Raw genomic sequence first — 21213 nt, forward strand, 5'->3', positions numbered from 1 at the left:
TTGTTCAAAATAACTGGGAGTACGTTACGATATGACCACTCCACTCCATGCTGAACACAGAACGTATGAACGAGCTGACTGATCTACTGACGAAGCAAAACAGGGTAGGCGCAGAACATATACGCCCAAATTAAACGAGGACAAAGCTGACGTTCATACACACACTTCAAAACTCGCAGCCATCCATTGCCCCGTATCGAAGCTTGGAACTGGGACTCTGGGATGCCACGCGCTAACGACTTTCTCACTGTTTCACATAGGGTGTAAATTGACGACTCTCTTTAATTCAATTATAATATACTCCTTCTATTCCAAATTATAAGTCATTCTAAGAATTTTGGAAAGTCAAACAATCTCAATGTTTGACCAAAATTATAAAGAGAAACACAAATATTTATGACATCAAATAGGTATACTATAAAAATATAACTAACAAATAATCTAATAGTACTTAATTGGTATCATAAATGTTATTATCTTGTTGTATAAATTTGATCAAATTTGAAAAAAAAATTGACTCTCCAAGATTTTTGAAATGGCTTATAATTTGAAACGGAGAGAGTATGTGCTATTTTTTTTAAATAAAAATTCTATTTTTAAAAAAATAGCATAAATTTTAAACTAAAGAGGTTAAGAATACCCCTAGAAATTATCAATTAGCACCCCTGGTATCACACGTCCAGGCAGCCACAGGTAGCGGCGCGCCGTGTGCCGTCGCCCCGCCGGTGGAATCCGGTCGTCTCCGGGCGTCCCAGGAGGGTGCGCGGAAACGGGAAACCGCCGGAGAAGGTCCTCGCCATCATCGTGGGAACGGAATGCGTCGGAATGGTGGACGAGGAAGAACGAGACGAGACGGGGAGATCGGCGCCGGCTCCTCGCTGGGGCCTGGGGGATGGATCGAATGAATGCCCTAGCCCGCATCTCGCTGCCTGCCTAATTGCATACGAAGCAGTACGGTGGAGGCTCGCCCGTTTTTCTCGCTGCCTGCCTAATTGCATATATTGAAGGAGTTTAGGTCGCAGTCGCAGACCAGGCCACCAGCCAGCCGGGCCGGCTCCCCAAGTCAGGCTCGGCACATGCAAAGGTGTCATTGATTGGTTCATTGGTTGCTTGTCTGTCCAAATTAGTTCGGACACGCAAGGACAGTATTTGGTTACCTATTTATTTATGGGAACGTATTTAGTGCAAACCATAGTCTTTGTGAAAACCCGTGCAAATCATGAAAAAAAATTGTCTAAATTCACCAAAAAAATCACTCATGTAGATGATATGATGATACACAAACTTGTAAAATATCTTGTCCAAACTCGGCTTCGTTGGTGAGATATGAAAATATCAAATTTCTAACAAATCATCTGGACAATTTTTTGGCTTGAAATTTGTTATTTTCATATCCCACAAATGAAGCAGAGTTTGGACAAGATATTTTACAAGGTTGTGTATCATCATATCATTTATATGTGTGATTTTTTTGTGAATTTAGATGACTTTTTTGCCGTGGTTTATACGAGTTTTCACGAAGACTGTGGTTTGCATCAGATACGTTCCCTTTATTTATACAGCTCCATCAGCCAATTTTTAGTCCGATTTTGCGTGCCAGGAGCGTGGCTCGATAGCTGGAGCGGGCAACCAAACTGGCGTGCCTGCATCCAGTTCCCACAAGCTTGGTTCAGCCTGTTGTAGGCAACCAATCACGCCGTACAGCCGCGCGCGCTGCATGCGAGCGTGAGTTCAGACCAGGCTTCCGTTCACGCTTCAGAGTTCAGACGACATCCTCCGACAGGGGAGTGAAGCGATGGAGGCAACCAGACGGGTGCCTCTGGATTTCTATACGATCCTTTTTGTCCGCTTATTGCTTGCTTATACTAGGTGTCTCGATCTGCCCTCGATGATCCGTGCAAGGAATGCCGGTTACCAAGTGCGCATTTGTTTAGGGCAAATGGAGCCCCGTGTGATCAGGAACGAGCAGTACCAACAAGCAAGCTTAGCTTGACCCGCCCGATCGACGATGCCAAGAAACTTTTTTTTTTATGAAACAGGAGGGGGAATCCCCCTGAACGGTGGCGTCTAAGTAGTATACAAACTTCGAAATTAACTGCATTGCTCCACCGCATCATTCAGGTTATAATCGGGTACAATCATTAACTGCATTGCTCCTCTGCAAGGTGGTGGCTGTCTTCCACATTGTAGCAAAGGTCGTTCCAAACATTAAATGGTAAATGGTCCTTTCAAAAATATATATTTTTTTAAAAAAGGTGAGGTGAAAAAAACATTATCCCCAGCTGATAGTTCACGCCGACGCAGAAAATTTTCACCGTCAATCTGTTGCTGTGGTCAGCGTGTGTTTAGATCTGTTTGGCGTAAATTTTTGGAAGAGAATCTTACTATTTCGAAGTACTAAATAAAGTCTATTTATAAAACTTTTTACATAAATGAGTTGTAAATAGCGAGACGAATTTAATGAGCCTAATTAATCCATGATTAGTTTATAATTAGTGAATAGTTACTGTAGCATTACTGTTGTAAATCATAGATTAAGTAGACTCATTAGATTTATCTCGCGATTTACAACCCATCCGTGCAAAAAATTTTGGAAATAGATTTTATTTGATACTCCATGTATATGTCGAAACATTCCATTTGATATTTTTGGGTGTAAAGTTTTGAGATCTAAACAAGGTCTAACTCTTCTCAACTTCTTCACCGTTGGCTGTTCAGGGAAAGGGGAACCGTGCATGCAATTTCGCGACGCGGGTTGCGTAACAGTCGATTGGATTTGCCGTTGCCGGTCTTGGCAGAGAGACGAACACAGACGACAAGCAAGCATTGAATTCGCTGGTGCATACGGACATCTGCACTACCTGTCAACTGTCATGCTCACGTTTTTCCTACACCTGAAACAGCTATGTCTGTGTTTAGATTCGTAAAATGGTGATAAAAGGAGTCACACCGGATACTGTATTATACTGTAGCATTTTTTTTTGGTAATTGTTGTCCTACCATGATCTAACTAGGCTCAAAAGATTCGTCTCGTCGTGTACATCAAAATTATACAATTAGTTTTTTTATTTATCTACATTTAATGCTCCATACATGAGGCAAAAGATTTGATGTGATAGGTGAATAGTGAAGTTTGGAGAGAGAGAAATTTTGAAACTAAACACAACCTATATCAAGATTCAGTGCCTAGTGATTAGCAATCCGCAGTAGGATTCCCTAATAACAACAGTAGATTGATCATAGTAATTTGGTCCGTCGTGGCCTCTCGTGGGACTGAAACACTGAAGAAAAGCAGGAAAAGTCCACTCTTCTATCCATTGAAGCAAGAATTTGCGTCGGCACCTCCCCGGCAGTGCTCCATCCCTTCAAGCAAGTGAGCACTTCGGACACTGGGTCACTAACTGACGGCCATGGTCCACTGGCCAACCTCCCTGTCCCTGTGAGATAGATCGTGGCTAGTGGGGGGTGCATGGTCCATTGCTTTTCGTATAAATACCACTAGCTCATCAAGCATCGGCACTTTGGCACACACACACCGACGCACATCCACTCGGCACAGACAGTTGCTCCTTTCCTCGCCGCCGCACTTTGGAGCCCCACCTCGTCCTTCCTTGATCTCACGCGCGCGTGCGCCCATGGGGAGGATAAAGAGTGGGCGACGCACGACGGCGGCGGCGCCGCCGCTGCTACTGCTACTGCTCCTCGTCGGCGCGTCGCTGCAAGGGCGGTGCATTGCGCAGGGCGGCGGAGCAGGGCTCACGCGGGGGAGCTTCCCCAAGGGGTTCGTCTTCGGCACCGCCGCCGCCGCCTACCAGGTTCGTGGTGGTTTCTTTCGTCATCTCCCAGTACATCTTCTTCCTAGATAGGTTACATAGGTAGCTAGTCTGCTCTAGAATGGCGGTTACAATCCTTGCTCAATTTTCTTTTTTTTTATAACAAAAAGTGATCCTGAGTTCTTCAGTTGCACTTGCACGGACTCGTATTTGCATTTCTCTCCTGGATGGACATGCTGTGTGGTGTAGTTTGCCGTCGTTGCCGATCGAATTCTTTCGCTCTTTAGCCGTGGTTTAACACACAAGGAAATTATCGACGTCTTCAGTTAAATATTAGTGATACGTCTGGGAAAAAAATATCAGTTGCTGCTACAAAAATCAAGGGAGATGAATTGTAGCTTACTCCGGGAGGACTCTACGGAAGGAGGACGAAAGAAAAGCCAGCTGGGCTCGTCATGGGGCCTGGAACGGACAAAAAGCCGCGCTTTTTTCCTTCCGGAGTGGGCTCTTCCCTTCCCTTCTCGCAAAGCTGTATTCCTGTATTGTGACCTTGGGTTTGCCCGTTTGCCTTTGGACAGTGCCATTTTGGATCTTTCTTCTGGTCTGTGCACAGGGGTGGGCGTTCGGGTTACCCGAAATATTCGGGTCGGATTTTTTGGGTTTTCAAAAATTCGGGTTTTGAAAATTGAAACCCGAAAATTACTTGGAAAAAAGAAAAACCGATAATTCGGGTACCCGTAATTTCGGGTTCGGGTTTGGGTAACCCCGAATTACCCGAAATTAACGAGCCGGCGAGCTGCTTGCCGTGATGTCACTGGCGTCCTGGTTCTAGAATGAGGTTTTAGAGGAAAAAAATAACCAAATACAATGAAAAGGAATCCAAAATCAATCACCGAGACACCATGCTGTTCCTTCCGTCTAGCCACACAAAGATCCAATCATATAAAAATATCCAAAATCAATCACCGTTGCCGTGTGGTAATCGGATTAGCAAAGGCAAAAGAGGCTGATGCATGTCATGAATTCACGAGGTGCAAGGCTGCAAGCTGCAGCGCAAGAAGCCGGCAAGCCGCATGCCTATCTGGAGCTGCTAAAATCCGCTGCTATTCAGAGGAGCCCTTTGCCCCCTGCACGCTCGCACCTGATTGCAGCGCCGCCGGGCTCCGGATGCTGATGGCGATGGGGAAGAGGCCTCGCTGCTGCAGCTCGCTGAGAGGGGTGGAGGCGAGGACAGCGACGCCGCCGGTCGGTGGGTGCAGGTTTTGGCGTCGCTCCTAGATCCGCCGTCACAGGGGCGCTGGGCGCTGGTGGGCGACTCGCGACCAGTGCTCGGGTAGTGGCGGCGTGACTGCGTGGTGGGGGACTGGGGGTGCCGAGGTGGGGTGGGGCGCTAACCGCTGTGCGTAGGTTAGGGTTAAGAGATTCATGGGCTGGGCTGATTTCATACAATAAATAAACACATCTATGGGTTGGGCTGATTTCGGGTAATTCGGGTACCGTAGCCCAATACCCGAACTACCCGTAATAATTTCGGGTACCGTGGGTTAGAATCCGAATTGGGGTTCGGGTTTTTCGGGTTCGGGCTTCGGGTTTCGGGTATTTTGCCCAGCCATATCCGTGCAGCATAAAAATAAAAATACTAGTCCTATCCAGCGGCCTTTTTTCATCCACATCAGACTCAACTTTCAGCGTACACCCACGTAGAAGGTAAACAAAACCGCGCGATGAGCTATATATTTTTTTTAACTATCTGCAGTCACAGAACTGAAGCATCAATTCCTCAAATACCGTAGAGAACACGAGGCTTGTAGAAAATAGGAATACTCCTGTACGCAGGTATACCTGCTACTGCCAGTGTGTCGTCATACGGCCATGGCACAATATTTTTTTTTAAGGAACGCAGCACAAATGTAGGCCCCACCCGGTTGACACATGTCCGGCCCATTCCAGCTGGTGGCCAGCTCTACGGAGCGCGGCCCTGGTCGTGGAAGTTTCGGCGCAAACGGCCGAAATCCCGAGCGCTCACGAGCCGTGTCCGTTTGCGTCGGAGGCGGGCGCGGTAGGAGACATCCTCTGATCCTCATCGCCTGGGGGTGTGCGCGGCGCGGCGAGACGGGCTCGCCACGGCATCCGCCCGCATGGTCAGCCACGCGGCGACGAGCGTACGACGGGCTGACCGTCGGAGGACTCCCGGACTCGGAGCCGTTGGCCTCGGTCGCCCGTCAGGTAAAAGTGTAAAACTGCCAACGAGAACCGGGTCAATTTCAGTGAGAGAGCGCCCAAGTTAGCACTTCGTGGAAATTATGATATGTTCATGGAAAACTAGGCGTAAAGCCCGCGCATTCGCGCGGCTAGTATTGAAAATTTAAAATTTGCATATCGTTATATCCTTACTTAAATATTGTACTATTTTTTTACTATATATCACCCTGTTCATTATCGTAAATTATGTGTTATTGTTAGTTAAAACAATTCAAATATGATCTACTTATAATAACAATTTGATTTGTTGAGCTTTAATAATATTAAGCATAAAATTATTCTTATTTTCGTTTTATTTTGATTGATGGTTGTTAGCTTTAGTTTTCATTTTTTTTGGGTAAGCTTTAGTTTTCATTAAAAGGATATGTTTGTAACTAAACATAGCTAAATGATATTTTATATTTAATTTTTCATAATAGCATATGTGAGTAAATTTTAATTAAGTATACGGGTATTTTAGGCTAATTTTATTGTAATGATAGTGGTGGGTAATTTTTATTTTTCTGTTTTTCTCCTATTAACGTGGGAATTTCTAGACTTTGAGAGCGAACGTGAAGACTCTATTTGTTGGCCAAATAATAAGATAATAGATAGATTTCAGTGGATTTCATCGCCTTGCTCTCTTGCTAGTTACTGCCCCAACCTGACACTTTTTTTCTTCTTTTTGATGACATTTTTGTAGTACGAGGGAGCCGTGGAGGTGGATGGCAGAGGACAGACTATCTGGGACACGTTCGCGCACACGTTCGGTACGCATGCTCTCTCTAGTTGCTCAAACACATGCTGCTGCTTCTTCTTCTTCTTCGTTCCAATTGGGTCAGGATCAATCCACGGTCGTCGGGGGCACCGCTAATTTATGGTCAACCGTACGGAAGAGTTTCGTACTGTTGATTTTCCGACCGTTCATTTTTTTCCTATTTTAGTAAGTTTTTTGTCGTTTTCTGATTTCAAGAAATTTTTTCAAGAAAAAAATTTTGAGAAAAAAAATTCAAATTTTTTTTGGAGCAGCAGCAAATTAAATTTGGACAGCAGGAACTTTTTTTCAAGGAAAAAAATAGAGAGCAGAAAATTTTTTCAAAGAAAAAATTTGGAGAGAGGAACCTTCAAGAGAAAAAAAATTCCGAAACAAATTAAAAAAAATTAACAGAAAAAAATTTACATAAAAAAAATAAAAAACCTCAAGTAAAAAAAAGAAAAAAATGAAAAAAAATGCGTCAAAAAAAAATCAAACCTGGGAGCCATGGCGAGGCCGCACGGCGCCGAGCCATGGCTAGGCCGCGCGGCTCGGCCCGGCGGCGAGCCCGCGACCTTGCTCCCCGGCGCCGCCTCTCCTCCTCGGCGGCCCCCTTCCCCTTCCCCTCCCCTCCCTCCTCCCTCCTCGCCGCGCCGAGCTTGCCCCCCTCCCTCTCCTCGGCCAGCTGCGGCGGCTCCCCTCCAAGCGCCGGTCGGGCCCGCCACCGCCCCACCGCTCCGTCCCGAGGCTGGCTCGCCGCCGTTCCGACCCGATTCCGCCTCCGCCTAGCCGCGCCGCCGCCCTAGCGTCGCGGGTGGGAGCTCTCGCCGCCTCACTCCGCAGCCGTCTCGAGCTCGGCGCTTGGAGTGGTCGAGCTCGGCGCGGACGGCGAGGAACGCCGCCGTCTCGGTGTGTGACCACTGCGGCAGGCGCTCCCGGTCGAGGCTCGCGGCGGAGGACTGCGGCGCGGCCTCGGCGGGCGGGGGAAGCGGCGGGGGCGGGAGGGTAGGGAAGTGGGGGTGGTGGGGCGGGGAGGGGGAGAGCAGCGGAGAACGAGATCCAGCAGAGAAACGAGATGAGGAGGAGGAGGAAAGGGAACTGGAGTGGATCTCGCTCACGGGATGGGAGGAGTCACATTCGTGTGGGGCCCACTGCATTGCTGGAAGGAAAAAATCGACCGCTCAGAGGCGGAAGTTACGGTCGACTTTAAACTCAGCATCCGGGTCGCCGGGTCCGTTATCGATCGAAATTTTTTTCCCACACACGCTAGTGGCCCACGCCCCACTGGACATGGATGTCGGAACTTCAGGGTCTCAGAAACTTGCAAGGCGCAAATGGCGAACCAGTACGCTTGCGCTCCTTTTCAAGTCCAGTCCTTTTCTCCGCAGTCGCTTAACCCCTGCTTTCACAGTGAAATTTCACACGCACAAGAAAAGTTTCTTTGCTTCGGTAGGATGTTCAGCTGCATTCACCATGGCTACACGCCTTGGCAACAACGGCAGCTGCACTAGACGCCATCACCGGGGATCACAAGACCCCTTCCATTTCAGAAGAGTACGTGCTAGATAGGCCAATAATCCGTGGCCCCCAGCAGCAGCTGTTGCTTGTATCTTGCAGGCTTGAGCATGACACTAACCCCCTCTGATCAGGAAGCAGGTTCATGCCTTGTGTTTTCATGCATACATGTGATGAATGCTTCCCCTTTTGCTGAAGATGGATGCACAGACAAGACTCGCAGTTAGTGCTCGTGCGAGCTGATATGTCCTGCCTGTGTCATTTGCAATGGGTGCAAGGTCCATCTGTTCTCTAGTGGTTGGGAGGAATGAGCGAAATGCGTGTGCTTTTGGCACGGCCATTTATCCAACCTAAAACAGTGGGTTGGAATTGCATGGCATGTGGCCGTTGGCAATCTTCAGACATCTAGTGACTAACCTTTCAAAAAAAGACATCTAGTGACTGTTCTAGTGGTCAATGCAGAAGTTTCAGAACCTGAATGCAGAGGTTTCAGGGTTTTTCTTTTCTTCAATTTGTAGGCAAGATTTCCGACTTTAGCAACGCCGATGTTGCTGTTGATCAGTACCACCGTTTTCAGGTTAGCAGTGCTCTTCAAGAGTGGCATATATACAATATATGTCATGTGCCAATTATTTTTATGATGGTTTTGGACTTCTATTTTTCAGGAGGATGTGCAGCTCATGGCAGACATGGGAATGGATGCTTACCGGTTTTCGATTGCCTGGTCGAGGATTTTGCCAAGTATGTGGCTTCAAACCAGAATAGCAATGCTCCATTGATATATTTCAGCTTCTTCCATCCGAACATTTTCACTTGCCGTCAGTTACTATTGTTATACTCATTTTGGCCTTGAATTATTCTTGTTGCTTCAGATGGTACCGGCCAAGTCAATCAGGCTGGCATCGACCACTACAACAAAGTGATTGATACACTAGTATCAAAAGGTGAAGGGCAAGCAGGAAACTTTGATAAGAAAATCTGTAATAGCGAATTAAAATAAATGGTCTTAATTTTGTGCAATTCAAATTTTCAGGAATTCAGCCATATGTAACCCTCTACCACTGGGACCTCCCTCAGGCCCTGGAAGACAGGTACAATGGATGGCTGGACAGGCAGATAGTGTGAGTCCCTTGACCCATGTCACTCTAGCTACACACTTCACATAACTTAATTCATCACGCATAGCATAAGTAGTAACCATTTCCATGCTAAAAATGCAGTGACGATTTTGCGGCCTATGCTGAGACATGCTTCAAGGCTTTTGGGGATCGTGTGAAGCACTGGATCACGCTCAACGAGCCGCACACCGTTGCTATTCAGGGCTATGATGCGGGTCTTCACGCACCAGGACGCTGTTCAGTGCTGCTCCACCTCTACTGCAAGTCAGGGAATTCCGGCACTGAACCCTACATCGTCGCTCACAACTTCATCCTAGCTCATGCCACCGTTTCAGACATCTACAGGAGGAAATACAAGGTGAGCACCTCTTTTTGTCTTTGTGCTGTTTGATGTCAGGTGACCATTAAGTTTCAGTTTAATGTCCTACTACACTAGTAACTAGTCAGCTTTATCTTCTCCGTAGGCAACTCAGAATGGCCAGCTTGGGATTGCATTTGATGTCATCTGGTACGAACCGATGACAAATAGCACAATCGACATTGAAGCTACCAAAAGGGCACAAGAGTTTCAGCTAGGATGGTGAGCCACTGAGCTGAAGTTATTGTTGTGAAATATATGTGGATTAGTGCTAACTCTGTTTAGTACGGAAGGTTCGCGGATCCGTTCTTCTTCGGAGATTACCCGGCGACGATGAGAAAGAGGGTTGCAGAAAGACTGCCCAAGTTCACAGCAGATGAGTCTGCCCTTGTCAAGGGGGCTCTGGACTTTATGGGCATAAACCACTACACTACTTTCTACACGAGGCATAACGAGACCAACATCATTGGACGATTGCTGAATGATACCTTGGCCGACACCGGAGCCATCAGCCTTCGTGAGTTCTCATCGCCTTTGCAAGTTCATTTCAACATAAAATGAGCCTTCAAACTTGAAACATGCTAAATACTGTCAGGCTGTAAAATGCTGCCTACTTTTTTAACTGTACACAGCGAGGGAGGCGCCCGCTATGAAAAAACTTTATTTTTTTTCGAGACAGGCTCACCCCATTTCCATTACGAGATAACGGAAATACAACATTCAGAACGAGGGGGGGGGGGGGGGGGGAGGGTGAGCACAAGTTTAACCCGTCAACCTTCAGAACCACATAACCTGATTGAGGTTATGGGTTCTGTCAACATTACAAACGATGCCTAAGCTCCCGGGATTCCCAGGATAGCAGGAAGTTTAAACACAGTTTCAAACACTGAACTAGTCCTGACAAAACAAAAGAAAGACCGAGCAGCATTCGCGAGATCACTCTTCAGCTTCATCCACGCCATCCTCGTTTCCTTCGTCTTCAGTCACCGCAGGAAGGATCCTTGGAACGTTGTCTGATTGCACCGCCACAGCTCGATGAACGCATGCCAACAGAGCCTTGACGCCCTCCACGATTTTGCCTTGCATCTCCGGTGGGTAAAGACCTGCCCAGTAGTAATGACGGGAATAATTGCTCTATTCCTCCAACACTAGATAGGTGGGTATATATAGATCCAATACATGGGCCTCTAGATGGGCCTCTACACACATGGGCTCAATATACTCCAACACCCCCCCGCAGTCTGAACTACCGGTGCAGCGGTGTTCAAGACTGGACAATAAGAAAGCTAACACCCCCGCAGTCTGAACAACCGACGCAGCGGTGTTCAAGACTGGACAAGATGAGAGTACAAGTAGAGCACAAAAGGGCTAATACCCCCCGCAGCCACAACTACCACCGGCTACATTGAGGCTGGATCGAAACTCCGTGAAGGTCGACGAGGGCAGCCCCTTCGTGAAGATGTCAGCAAACTGGGAGGTAGTCGGGACATGGAGTACCCGAACATCGCCGATGGCGACTCTGTCGCGCACGAAGTGTAGGTCGATCTCCACGTGCTTCGTCCGCTGATGCTGGACGGGGTTGGTGGAGAGATACACGGCGCTGACGTTGTCGCAGTAGACGAGCGTGCTCTTGGCGAGCGGGCTGTGGAGCTCCGCCAAGAGCTGTCGCAGCCAGGACGCCTCCGCCACGCCGTTAGCGACAGCCCGGTACTCCGCCTCGGCACTGGAGCGGGAGACAACCGGCTGCCGCTTGGACGACCAGGAGACCAGGTTGCCGCCCAGGAAGACGGCGTAGCTAGAGGTGGAGCGACGAGTGTCCGGGCAGCCAGCCCAGTCAGCGTCAGTGTAGACCACCAGCTCAGCAGAGGACGAGCGGTGAAGTACCAGGCCGAGGTCCACAGTGCCACGGACGTACCGGAGGAGACGCTTCAACGCAGCAAGGTGTGACTCCCGGGGATCATGCATGTGGAGACAGACCTGCTGAACAGCGTAGGTGAGGTCCGGCCTGGTGAAGGTGAGGTACTGCAAAGCGCCGGCCAGACTCCGGTAGGCTGTAGGGTCAGCCACCGGATCACCCAGATCAGCAGACAGCTTCGCCTGAGTGTCGACTGGAGTAGAGCAGGGCTTGCAATCAGTCATCCCAGCCCGCTCCAGAATATCGAGGACGTACTGCCGCTGGTGCAGAAGGAGACCAGACGGGCGAGGCTCAACAGTGACGCCCAAGAAGTGGTGGATCTGACCAAGATCCTTCATAGCGAACTCCTGCTGCAGAGAGGAGATGACACTCTGAAGCAACTGCTGACTGGAAGCTGTGAGCACAATGTCATCGACATATAGCAGCAGATATGCCGTCTCATCCCCACGGCGGTAGATGAAGCGAGACGTGTCAGACTTGGCCTCGGTGAACCCCAGTGTCAGCAAGAACGTGGCGAACCGAGAGTACCAAGCCCGTGGAGCCTGCTTCAGTCCATAGAGAGACTTGTTGAGCCGGCAGACCATATCCGGACGACTCGAGTCCACAAATCCCGCAGGCTGAGAGCAGTAAACAGTCTCTGACAAGGTGCCGTGAAGAAATGCATTCTTCACGTCCAGCTGGTGCACAGGCCAAGTGCGCGAGAGCGCAAGTGAGAGGATCGTGCGCACCGTAGCGAGCTTCACGACCGGGCTGAAAGTCTCATCATAATCCATACCAGGCCGCTGAGTGAACCCCCGGAGAACCCAGCGAGCCTTGTAGCGCTCCAGTGTACCGTCAGCCCGACGCTTATGCGTCCAGATGCACTTGCCAGTCACCACATTGCAACCAGACGGACGCGGCACGAGGTCCCACGTCTGGTTGGCAAGAAGAGCCGCGTACTCCTCTTCCATCGCGCGATGCCAGTGAGGATCCGCCAAGGCGTCGCGGACAGAGTAGGGTACCGGAGAGACCCGTGGCTCTCCCTCGGTGGCGGAGAGAGTCGCGGCCTGGGACGCCATCCGCCGAGTCAGCATGGGATGTATATGTCGATGATCCCGATGGATGACCGGCGGGTGGTACACCTCCGGCTCTGCTCGAGAGGGAGCCGGAGGAGGCGGCGACGGCTCCGGTGTCGGCGTCACAGGAGCCTCCGGAGCAGGAGGCTGCGCCGGTGTTGACGCGGAACGACGCAGGCACACCTGCACCGGCTCAGCATACCGCTGCGGCGCCGGGTTCGGCGCCGGACGACGCCGGGTTCGGCGCCGGACGACGCCGGGTTCGGCGCCGGACGACGCCGGTACACCTGCACCGGCTGAGCGTACCGCTCAGGTGCAGGGGAAGGCATCGAGGCTGCGCGAGGCGCAGCAGAAGACACCGGGTCCGTGCGCGGCACGACCGGAGGTCCGGGGGCCGCGCGTGGCGCGACTGCGGGCACCGGGGCCGCGCTCGGCGCAGCAGGGATCACCGGAAGTGGTGCCGGTGCGCCGGGAAAACCTGCAGGAAAAGGACAGACAGGTAACGGTGGCTGGACCACCGGGTCAGTCGGAAACAGGGACGCCAGCTCGGGATCAGGAGAAGGTGGGGAAGAAGTGGAGTAGGAGAAATCCGACTCGTCGAAGACGACGTGTCGGGAGATTAGAATGCGGCGAGAGGTGAGGTCAAAGCATCGGTACCCCTTGTGGTCAGGGGAGTACCCAAGGAACACACAACGAGTCGAGCGGGGCGCCAGCTTGTGAGAAGCGGTGGCGGTGGTGTTAGGGTAACACGCACACCCGAAGACCCGAAGGTGGTCGTAGCGAGGAGGGGTACCGAAAAGAGCGTGGTGTGGTGTGGGAGCAGGAGAAGCAGTGGACGGAAGGCGGTTGAGCAGGTAGGTGGCGGTGTGGAGGCTCTCAGCCCAGAAGCGCGGGGGAAGAGAAGCCTGGATCAGAAGGGTGCGCACGACATCGTTCGTCGTGCGAATCATCCGCTCAGCCTTACCGTTCTGAGGAGAGGTATACGGACAAGACATGCGCAGCTGAACACCCCGAGACAGGAAGAAAGACCGGGAGGTGGAGTTATCGAACTCCCGCCCGTTGTCACACTTGACGGCCTTAACGGTGAGGCCGAACTGAGTAGACACCCAGGCAAAGAAGTGGAGGAGGGTGGGGAAGGTCTCCGACTTGGCGCGCAAAGGGAAAGTCTAAGAGTAATGAGAGAAATCATCAACAATGACCAGATAATATCTATAGCCAGACATGCTGAGTACAGGAGATGTCCACAGGTCAAAGTGAATGAGATCAAATGCATGCGCAGTATGCGAAGAAGAAACAGAAAACGGAAGTCTAACATGACGACCTAACTGGCACGCATGACAGAGGTGCTCAGCAGGAGCCCTAGTACATGGAACATTGGTACTACGGCGGAGCTGAGCCAAAACGTCGTGGCCGGGGTGACCAAGCCGGCGGTGCCAGGTGGTGGAAGAAGGCGTCACGGCAAAAGCAGAAGACGAAGAAACCGAAGGTGAGGCAGCGGAAGCAGGAAGCCAAAGAGTGCAAAGGGGCCCCGGGCTGTCACATCGGAGGAGCGGACGCCGGGAAGCCGAATCCTTCACAGTAAGACCAGAGGAGTCAAATTCGATAGAACAGGAGTTGTCAGTAGTAAAACTGGCGAATAGAAAGAAGGTTGTGAACCATTTGAGGAGCAACAAGAATAGTAGGAAGTCGAGGAGCAAAACCCACGGCGGTGACAACAAGGCAAGACCCATCACCAACCATGATAGAAGAAGGACAAGAGGGGTGTGGGGGTCGGATAGAAGAGAGGATACCAGCATCGGGAGTGGTGTGGAACGAGGCGCCCGAGTCGGCAATCCACTCGGTGCTGGTCGGCGGCGTCAGTCCCATGGTGCTGAAGGACTGCGCCAGAGCGGCCTGGTCCCACCCCCCAGGCCAGGTCGGCTGCTGGCTGGGCTGAGCGGGCGGGGTCCAGGAAGGCGCGAAGAGTGGAGCAGCGACAGTGAACATGGCCGCCGGCTGGAGCTGAGGACGAGGCCCCCCTCCCGGACCCTGGAACGGCCACATTGAGATGTGCCCTGACCATGGATTGCTGAAGGATGGCCAGGGCGTACCTCCAGCGGCAGGGGCGGGAGCCGGAGCCGGTGTCGGCGCGCCGCCCCGACGGCCCCACCGGTACCGGTGTTCCCAGAAGCAGGGCCACCAGTGCCACCACCACCACCCCGTCGCCGGCGACGTCCATGGCCCCCCCTCCTCCGGTCTGCCCGGCGGGAGTACCACCAAGGAGGGAGGTGGCAGGAACAGTGGAGGAGGCCGGTGGAGCAGCAACGAGCGCGGCGGGTGTGGGCGAGGACGATCCGGGCGCGAGACCCCCTGGTGATCTCCTCGAGGGCGAGGTCGTCCCGGACCTGCAGGAAGGTGGGGGAGGGCCTCTAGCGGGCGATCCAGTCCTTCAGGTGGTCGTAGGTGCTGCTCAGTCCCCATAGGACATTGAGCACCAAGACCCGATCGGACACTGGATCCCCGAGGTCGTGAAGAGCATCGGCCATGCTCTTCATTCGCCGGCAGTACTCACCGACGGAGAGGTCCCCCTGCATGAAGGTGCGGAAGGTGGCGTCGAGCTGGAGGGCGCGGTACTCGGCATTGCCGAGGAACTGCCCCTCGAGCGCCACCCAGACCTGCCGCGCGGTGCCGCCGTGTGTCCTGATGAAGTCCTGAAGATCCCGGGAGATGGTCCCGAAGATCCAGGACACGGCGACGCTGTCGAGGCGCAGCCACGTCACGTCCCGCGTCTTGATCGGCGAGTCGACGAGGACGTGGTCGTCGAGGGCGTAGCGGCGGAGGGTGAGGTGCACCTGGTCACGCCAGCGGCCGTAGGAGGAGGACGCGGGGTCGAGGAGGACGGAGACCAGAGCCCTGATGTTCTGGACGCCGGCCGCCTGGAGGTGGAGCTGGGCGACCATGGGGTCAGTCGGGTCGTACCGAGCTCCAGCTCCAGCGATCGGGGCCTGGCGTGAGGAAGAGGCGCCGGGCTCGGGGTCGACGGGCCGGCCGGAAGAGACGCGGAGGAAGCGCTCTGCCTCGGCGACCCGGAGAGCGAGGGCGTCGGCCGTGGCGCGCTCACGCTCCCAGGCGAGGGACGCTGCGCGGACCCGCTCCTGAGTCGCCGAAGCCTCCGACTTGGCGGCGAGGAGGGCCGCGGCGAGTGCGGCGTCGGCCGGCTGCCCGCGGATGGCGATGGCGGAGAGCGGCGCATCCGCGGGCGGCATCCCGAGCCCGGTCCACGCAGTGTCGGACGCGGCGTCGACGACGGGCTGCTTGCCTGCGGCGATGGAGGCGCGGAGGGCAGCAGCAACGGTGGGACCGGCGGCCGCGTCCTCAGGAGCAGCCCCCGCGGCGTGTAGTAGCTGGGCTGCGGCCCGCAGGACCGCCGGATCGGCGCCCGCGGCCTGCAGCAGTTGTGCTGCGGCCCACAGGGCGGCCAGATCGGCACCTGCGGCGGCCATGGCGGCCTCCACGGGCTGCTCCACCACGGGAGGCGGCTCCAGGGCCTGCTGCAGAGGGCCCGCGCCTGGAGCAAGGGGGACGACGTCCCCGGCCCCTGCAGCGGCGGGTGCAACCGCGTCGGGCCCGAGATCGGCGGCTAGGACCACCGCAGGGGCGACGGCGGCGCATCCAGAGTCCATGGCGGCCGCACCCTGGGCGGATCCCGCAGTTCCCGCCGCGCCCGCGCCCGGCACTGGAAGGGCGGCGGCGGCTCGGGACCAAGCGCCAGGACACGGGCCAGAGGCGGCGGCGGCTGCAGGGAAACCGGGCGGGGCGCCCAGATCCGCGCGAGTTGGAGCAGAGGGGGAGGGAGGGAGGGGAGGGAAGGAGGAGGGGGGAAAGAAGGGGGCCGGCGGCGCCGGCGGCCGTCCGGCCATGGCCGGCGGCGGCGGGCACCAGGGGCGACGGCGGCTGGAAACAGAGGAGGCTGGAAACAGAGGAGGCGTGAAACCCTAACCTAGGCTAGTGATACCATAATGACGGGAATAATTGCTCTATTCCTCCAACCCTAGATGGGTGGGTATATATAGATCCAATACATAGGCCTCTACACACATGGGCTCAATATACTCCAACAAGTAGGACATAAAGGAGCACGCGTGGTAAATGATCTCGACAGGATGTTTAATTGTTTTTGAGTCAAAACATGCTATATTGTGGCATTTCCAGATTGCCCAACTAACAGCAGCAAGGAGGAAGTGATGGACAGCACCACCATTCGGCAGATGATTTTTAATCCAGCCATGATAACCCGAGATATTACCCGGCAATTCACGAGCGCCCAGACACATGGCAATAAAACCCCAATTCACTTTGACTATGGGGCATAGAAAGAACAAATGATCAACAGATTCATTTTGAGAGCAGAAAGAACAAGTGGGATCTCCAGTCCACTTTCTCCTGACCAAGTTGTCCTTTGTCAAAATGACTTTATTTTCAAGAAGCCAAGTAAAATTTTTGATTTTATAGGGCAATTTGGACTTCCAGATATGCTTAAAATTTCTTCTAGGATGCCCATTGGACAGGTGATCATAAACAGATTTAGTAGTGAAAATTCCTTTGCTATTCCAATTCCATTTAACAATATCAGAATTGTTTTCAAAGTGATAGGAGAAGGCTGAGTTTACTAAGTTTAGCCATTGATCAAAGAGAAAAGGTGGCAACCATCTAATAAAGGTCAGCTGCCCATCCCTCCTTAGGAAATCATACACAGTAACATCTTTGTTGGAACACAGATCAAATAGCACAGGGTTAGTAGAGCACAAAGGATTATTGTCCAGCCAGGGATCAAGCCAAAAGAGAGTGTTCTTCCCATTCTTGGTTTGAATAGACCTACCCCTCGGATAGAAGTGTCTGACTTTCAATAGGTCAGACCAAATGGGGGAATCATTGGGTTTATGATGTACAGCACCAATGGGTTTACCATGAAGGTATTTGGCTCGGATTAAGTCTTGCCAAATCCCAGATTCATTCTCGAGCCTCCACCACCATTTACAAAGTAGACTAATGTTCATTTTGGTAATGTCTTTGATTCCTAGGCCACCCTTCTTTTTGCTTAGAGTGATGATACTCCATCTAATTAAGTGGTATTTTTTCTTAGTCCCTCCCCCCTGCCAAAAGAAACTTCTCTGTCTGTCCAAGTTTTGGATGAAAAAACTTTATTAAACTAAAAATACAGAGAAGGAATACTTGCAGATAAAGTTCAAAGCCCATCTAAGCTAAAAAGCGAGAAGAGAAAAAAACTGTAGTGTAGCTGATAGAATGGAAATAGACACTGATATTTTTGCAACTTTCACAGCATTCGACAAGAACGCGAAACCAATTGGAGACAGGGTGAGTTGGGAAATCATATTCTTGCAGTGTACAGAGCAGCATCATAGAGAATCAACCCATGTGAAATTTCTTTGCCGTTGTGCAGGCCAATTCGATCTGGCTGTACATCGTGCCCAGCGGGATGAGGAAGCTGATGAACTATGTCAAGGAGAGGTACAATAGCCCACCCGTTTACATCACTGAAAACGGTAAGGTCACATACTCTGAAACCTGCTGGAATATCTTCCTGGATTACATGTGTGCTCTGAAAGTACACTACTGAATTCTGATGCAGGTATGGACGACGGCAACAGCCCTTTCACTTCCATCAATGACGCCCTCAAGGACAGCAAGAGGATCAAGTACCACAACGACTACCTCACCAACCTCGCTGCCTCCATAAAGTACTGAAGATTACTGTACCTCTTAAGTCTGCAAAATTTCCTACATACACAATGGCTGGTACCTGACGAGATGCTGCTGATGCAGGGAGGACGGGTGCGACGTGCGTGGCTACTTCGCGTGGTCGCTGCTGGACAACTGGGAGTGGGCCGCCGGGTACACCTCGAGATTCGGACTCTACTTCGTAGACTACAAGGGCAACCTCAAGAGATACCCCAAGAACTCGGTGCAGTGGTTCAAGTCGCTGCTCAGCTCCAGCTGAAGACGGCAGATATAGTTAGTCTGGCCATACTTGTATATATCATCTTCAGCTATTATGTTCTACGCAAGCACACATGCTCCAGTGTACATGTTCCATTCTTCTCAGTGGCGAAGCCAGGAATGAAAGGCAGGGGGGCTGGAGCCCCCTCAGCCCTCCCTGTAGATCCGCCCCTGATTCTTATGGTTTAGCCATCAGCCTATCAATTCTGATCCGACACACACACGGAGGATATTAGAAATTAAAACAGCTTATAATTACAAAAGTGAACAGTTGATTTCAGAGCACACATGCATGTATATAGTTGTTGCTCCACAAATTGAACTGTGCCTTGCAATTGGAACCTCATGTTTATCCGGCCGCAGGGAGTACTAGTAGGTCCTGGATGCTTCAATTTATGGAAAGTCAGAATTGCGTGGTAGACGGGCGCATACACCCCACGCGCGCTCGTGTGTGTTGGTTGCTGCTCGTGTATCTTGCTACCGATATGATCGACGGGCGTGACTTCAAGTCCCTGGGTGTCCGGCGCCCGTGGTGCGCGACGAGAGCTAGAAAAACACTCAGTTTGCAGGCGGGGCGGGCTCTTAAGGGCGTGATTGGTTTGCTGCTGACTCCGGCCAGGCTCGTACCAGAGAGCCAGGCTCCCAGCGGCCAGGCCGAATGCATGCAACACTCAATTGATTGGTTGACTGCTTTTGTCTAGCCTGGATGCTCAGCAATCTTGTTTGGTTCACTGCATATTGGAGTTTGTACACACGCTAAAGCTTACTTTGGTGCACTATGGACATGCACATGCACCACCAGAGCCAGGCTCTGGGGAAACGCCCATTTTTACCGCATCCCGCGAGCCAGGCTCGAGGACCTCTTTTGCACGCGACGGGCCAGGCTAGCTATCCACAGCAGGCAACCAAACGGATCCAGGTCGCACCACGGGAGCCTGGATGGGGGGTGATATAACCAACCAATCAGGCCCTAAACGAGCCCGCAAAGCCGCCCCGAAAAAAAAAACTGACCAATGTGGCCCAGCTGCAAATCTCTGCTGGTCCAATACTTGCCAGTCTATCTAAGCCCGCGGACGATGGCTACTAGCCTTTTCGCCTGGCATGTGCGTTCAGCGATTTCATTGCATGTTCGTGTGGGCATGCTGTCCATGGTGCCGTTCAAATCTTGTGAAGTGTCTTCATCGGGGAGGATGTCGGCTTCAGCGACTGCTCCGGCCGCCGGCGATGGAGACCACCGGGAAAGGCTTGCAAGGACTTGTGTGTAATTTTTATTTTCTTCAAGGGTGTCTTTGTAAGCGGGTTGTAAATCACTGGAAAATTTAATGAAATATCCCCGGTTTTCTCAAAAAAAAAAAATCTAAGCCCGCGGACAAGACCAAAAAGCCTCAAGACCTGAAAAAAATTTATCCTCACCCGCCTACCTAGCAGCAGCGGGCCAGCGGCGGCCGCCACCACCATCAACACCACCGCTCCGCTCCACTCACCGCGACCGCGCCGCTCCGTTCCGTGCGACCGCTCCTCCTCGCCGTATTTGCTCCTCGGAATCATCCGCTTCAGCTCCCTCGGGGCCGCGCGGGGGTGGGGTGGGGCCGTGCAGGGGCGCGACCGCGCAAGGGTGCGCGGCCTCAGCGTGGGAGGCCCCGCGAGGCAAAGACGGCGGCTCGGCGCGAGGCCGGCGGAGGAGGAGGCGAGCCACGCGCGGCGCAAGGCCTGCGAAGGAGGAGCCGAGCCGTGCGAGCGCAGGCTCGCGGACAGCGCAGGCCCAAGGCGGTCGCGGAGCCGCTACTGCCCCGAGACGACTGAGCAGGGTATCGTCTATGATGAAGAAGAAACAAGATGCTTGGGGAGACATCGAAATGCTCTCGTCTATGATGCCGTGTGATGCACCGACCTGTAATTGAGAATCTATCAGGTGTTCTTCATTATCGCGAATCTTCGCAAATCTCAGCATCTCGCTTGTCATTTAGTATTCGGATTTTGTACGTATCCATGAGCTCCAGATCTGGTTCCTTTGCATTTGAGGCGGCTGTCGGTACCGAGCCCGGCCCGACGATACTCACTGATGAGGATTCTGGGTGATGACAATAAACTAGTTTTTTTTGGAAAAGAGAAGTTTTATTAATTTTAAATAATTATATCAAGGTGATACAATTATATAAGATGCATCCCAACATCTACTCTGCATAATTAAAATGCACACATCTTATCTTATGAAAAAGGAAAAAAAGCCATAACCTAAAAATCATGCCACAACAAACTACCACAAGCGATTTCACCTTCATCTGTTTCGCAAATCAAAACAGTTCTTAAACTATGAAGTAGACTCCCGAGACAACATCTCCAACGAATAAACGTACATGCACGTGCCGACAATAAATTAGCTAGAGCCCTCAATCATAGGAAAGGTTCCCAGCCATGGCAGTCACTCCCCGTTCACACTTTCTGCCTCTCACTCTTTCCCCAGCCAACCTCGATTCAACGAGCAAT

General features: G+C 52.1%; 1 protein-coding gene across 1 annotated transcript; it reads left to right on the plus strand.

Annotated features, from left to right (window-relative positions):
• Window positions 1-3535: 3535 nt before the first annotated feature.
• On the plus strand, window positions 3536-19008 carry LOC120690661 (beta-glucosidase 6-like). Its single transcript, XM_039973401.1, has 13 exons — window positions 3536-3815; window positions 6718-6784; window positions 8802-8860; window positions 8949-9024; window positions 9156-9227; window positions 9317-9404; window positions 9504-9759; window positions 9866-9981; window positions 10053-10276; window positions 18050-18084; window positions 18170-18272; window positions 18359-18467; window positions 18553-19008. The coding sequence occupies exons 1-13, from the start codon at window positions 3636-3638 to the stop codon at window positions 18725-18727; spliced, it is 1560 nt and encodes a 519-aa protein (XP_039829335.1). The 5' UTR covers window positions 3536-3635; the 3' UTR covers window positions 18728-19008.
• The last annotated feature ends 2205 nt before the right edge of the window (window positions 19009-21213 follow it).

This window comes from Panicum virgatum, chromosome 9N (assembly GCF_016808335.1).
Source record: "Panicum virgatum strain AP13 chromosome 9N, P.virgatum_v5, whole genome shotgun sequence".
NCBI classification, from domain to species: Eukaryota; Viridiplantae; Streptophyta; class Magnoliopsida; order Poales; family Poaceae; genus Panicum; species Panicum virgatum.

What these genes read in the sequence shown, in the direction of transcription:
- LOC120690661 (XM_039973401.1), top strand. Translation starts at nt 3,636, where the DNA reads ATGGGGAGGATAAAGAGTGGGCGACGCACGACGGCGGCGGCGCCGCCG. An exon ending in CACGTTCGCGCACACGTTCG is followed by an intron (nt 6,785 to 8,801) that starts GTACGCATGCTC and finishes TTCAATTTGTAG; the next exon opens with GCAAGATTTCCGACTTTAGC. An exon ending in CACCGGAGCCATCAGCCTTC is followed by an intron (nt 10,277 to 18,049) that starts GTGAGTTCTCAT and finishes CAACTTTCACAG; the next exon opens with CATTCGACAAGAACGCGAAA.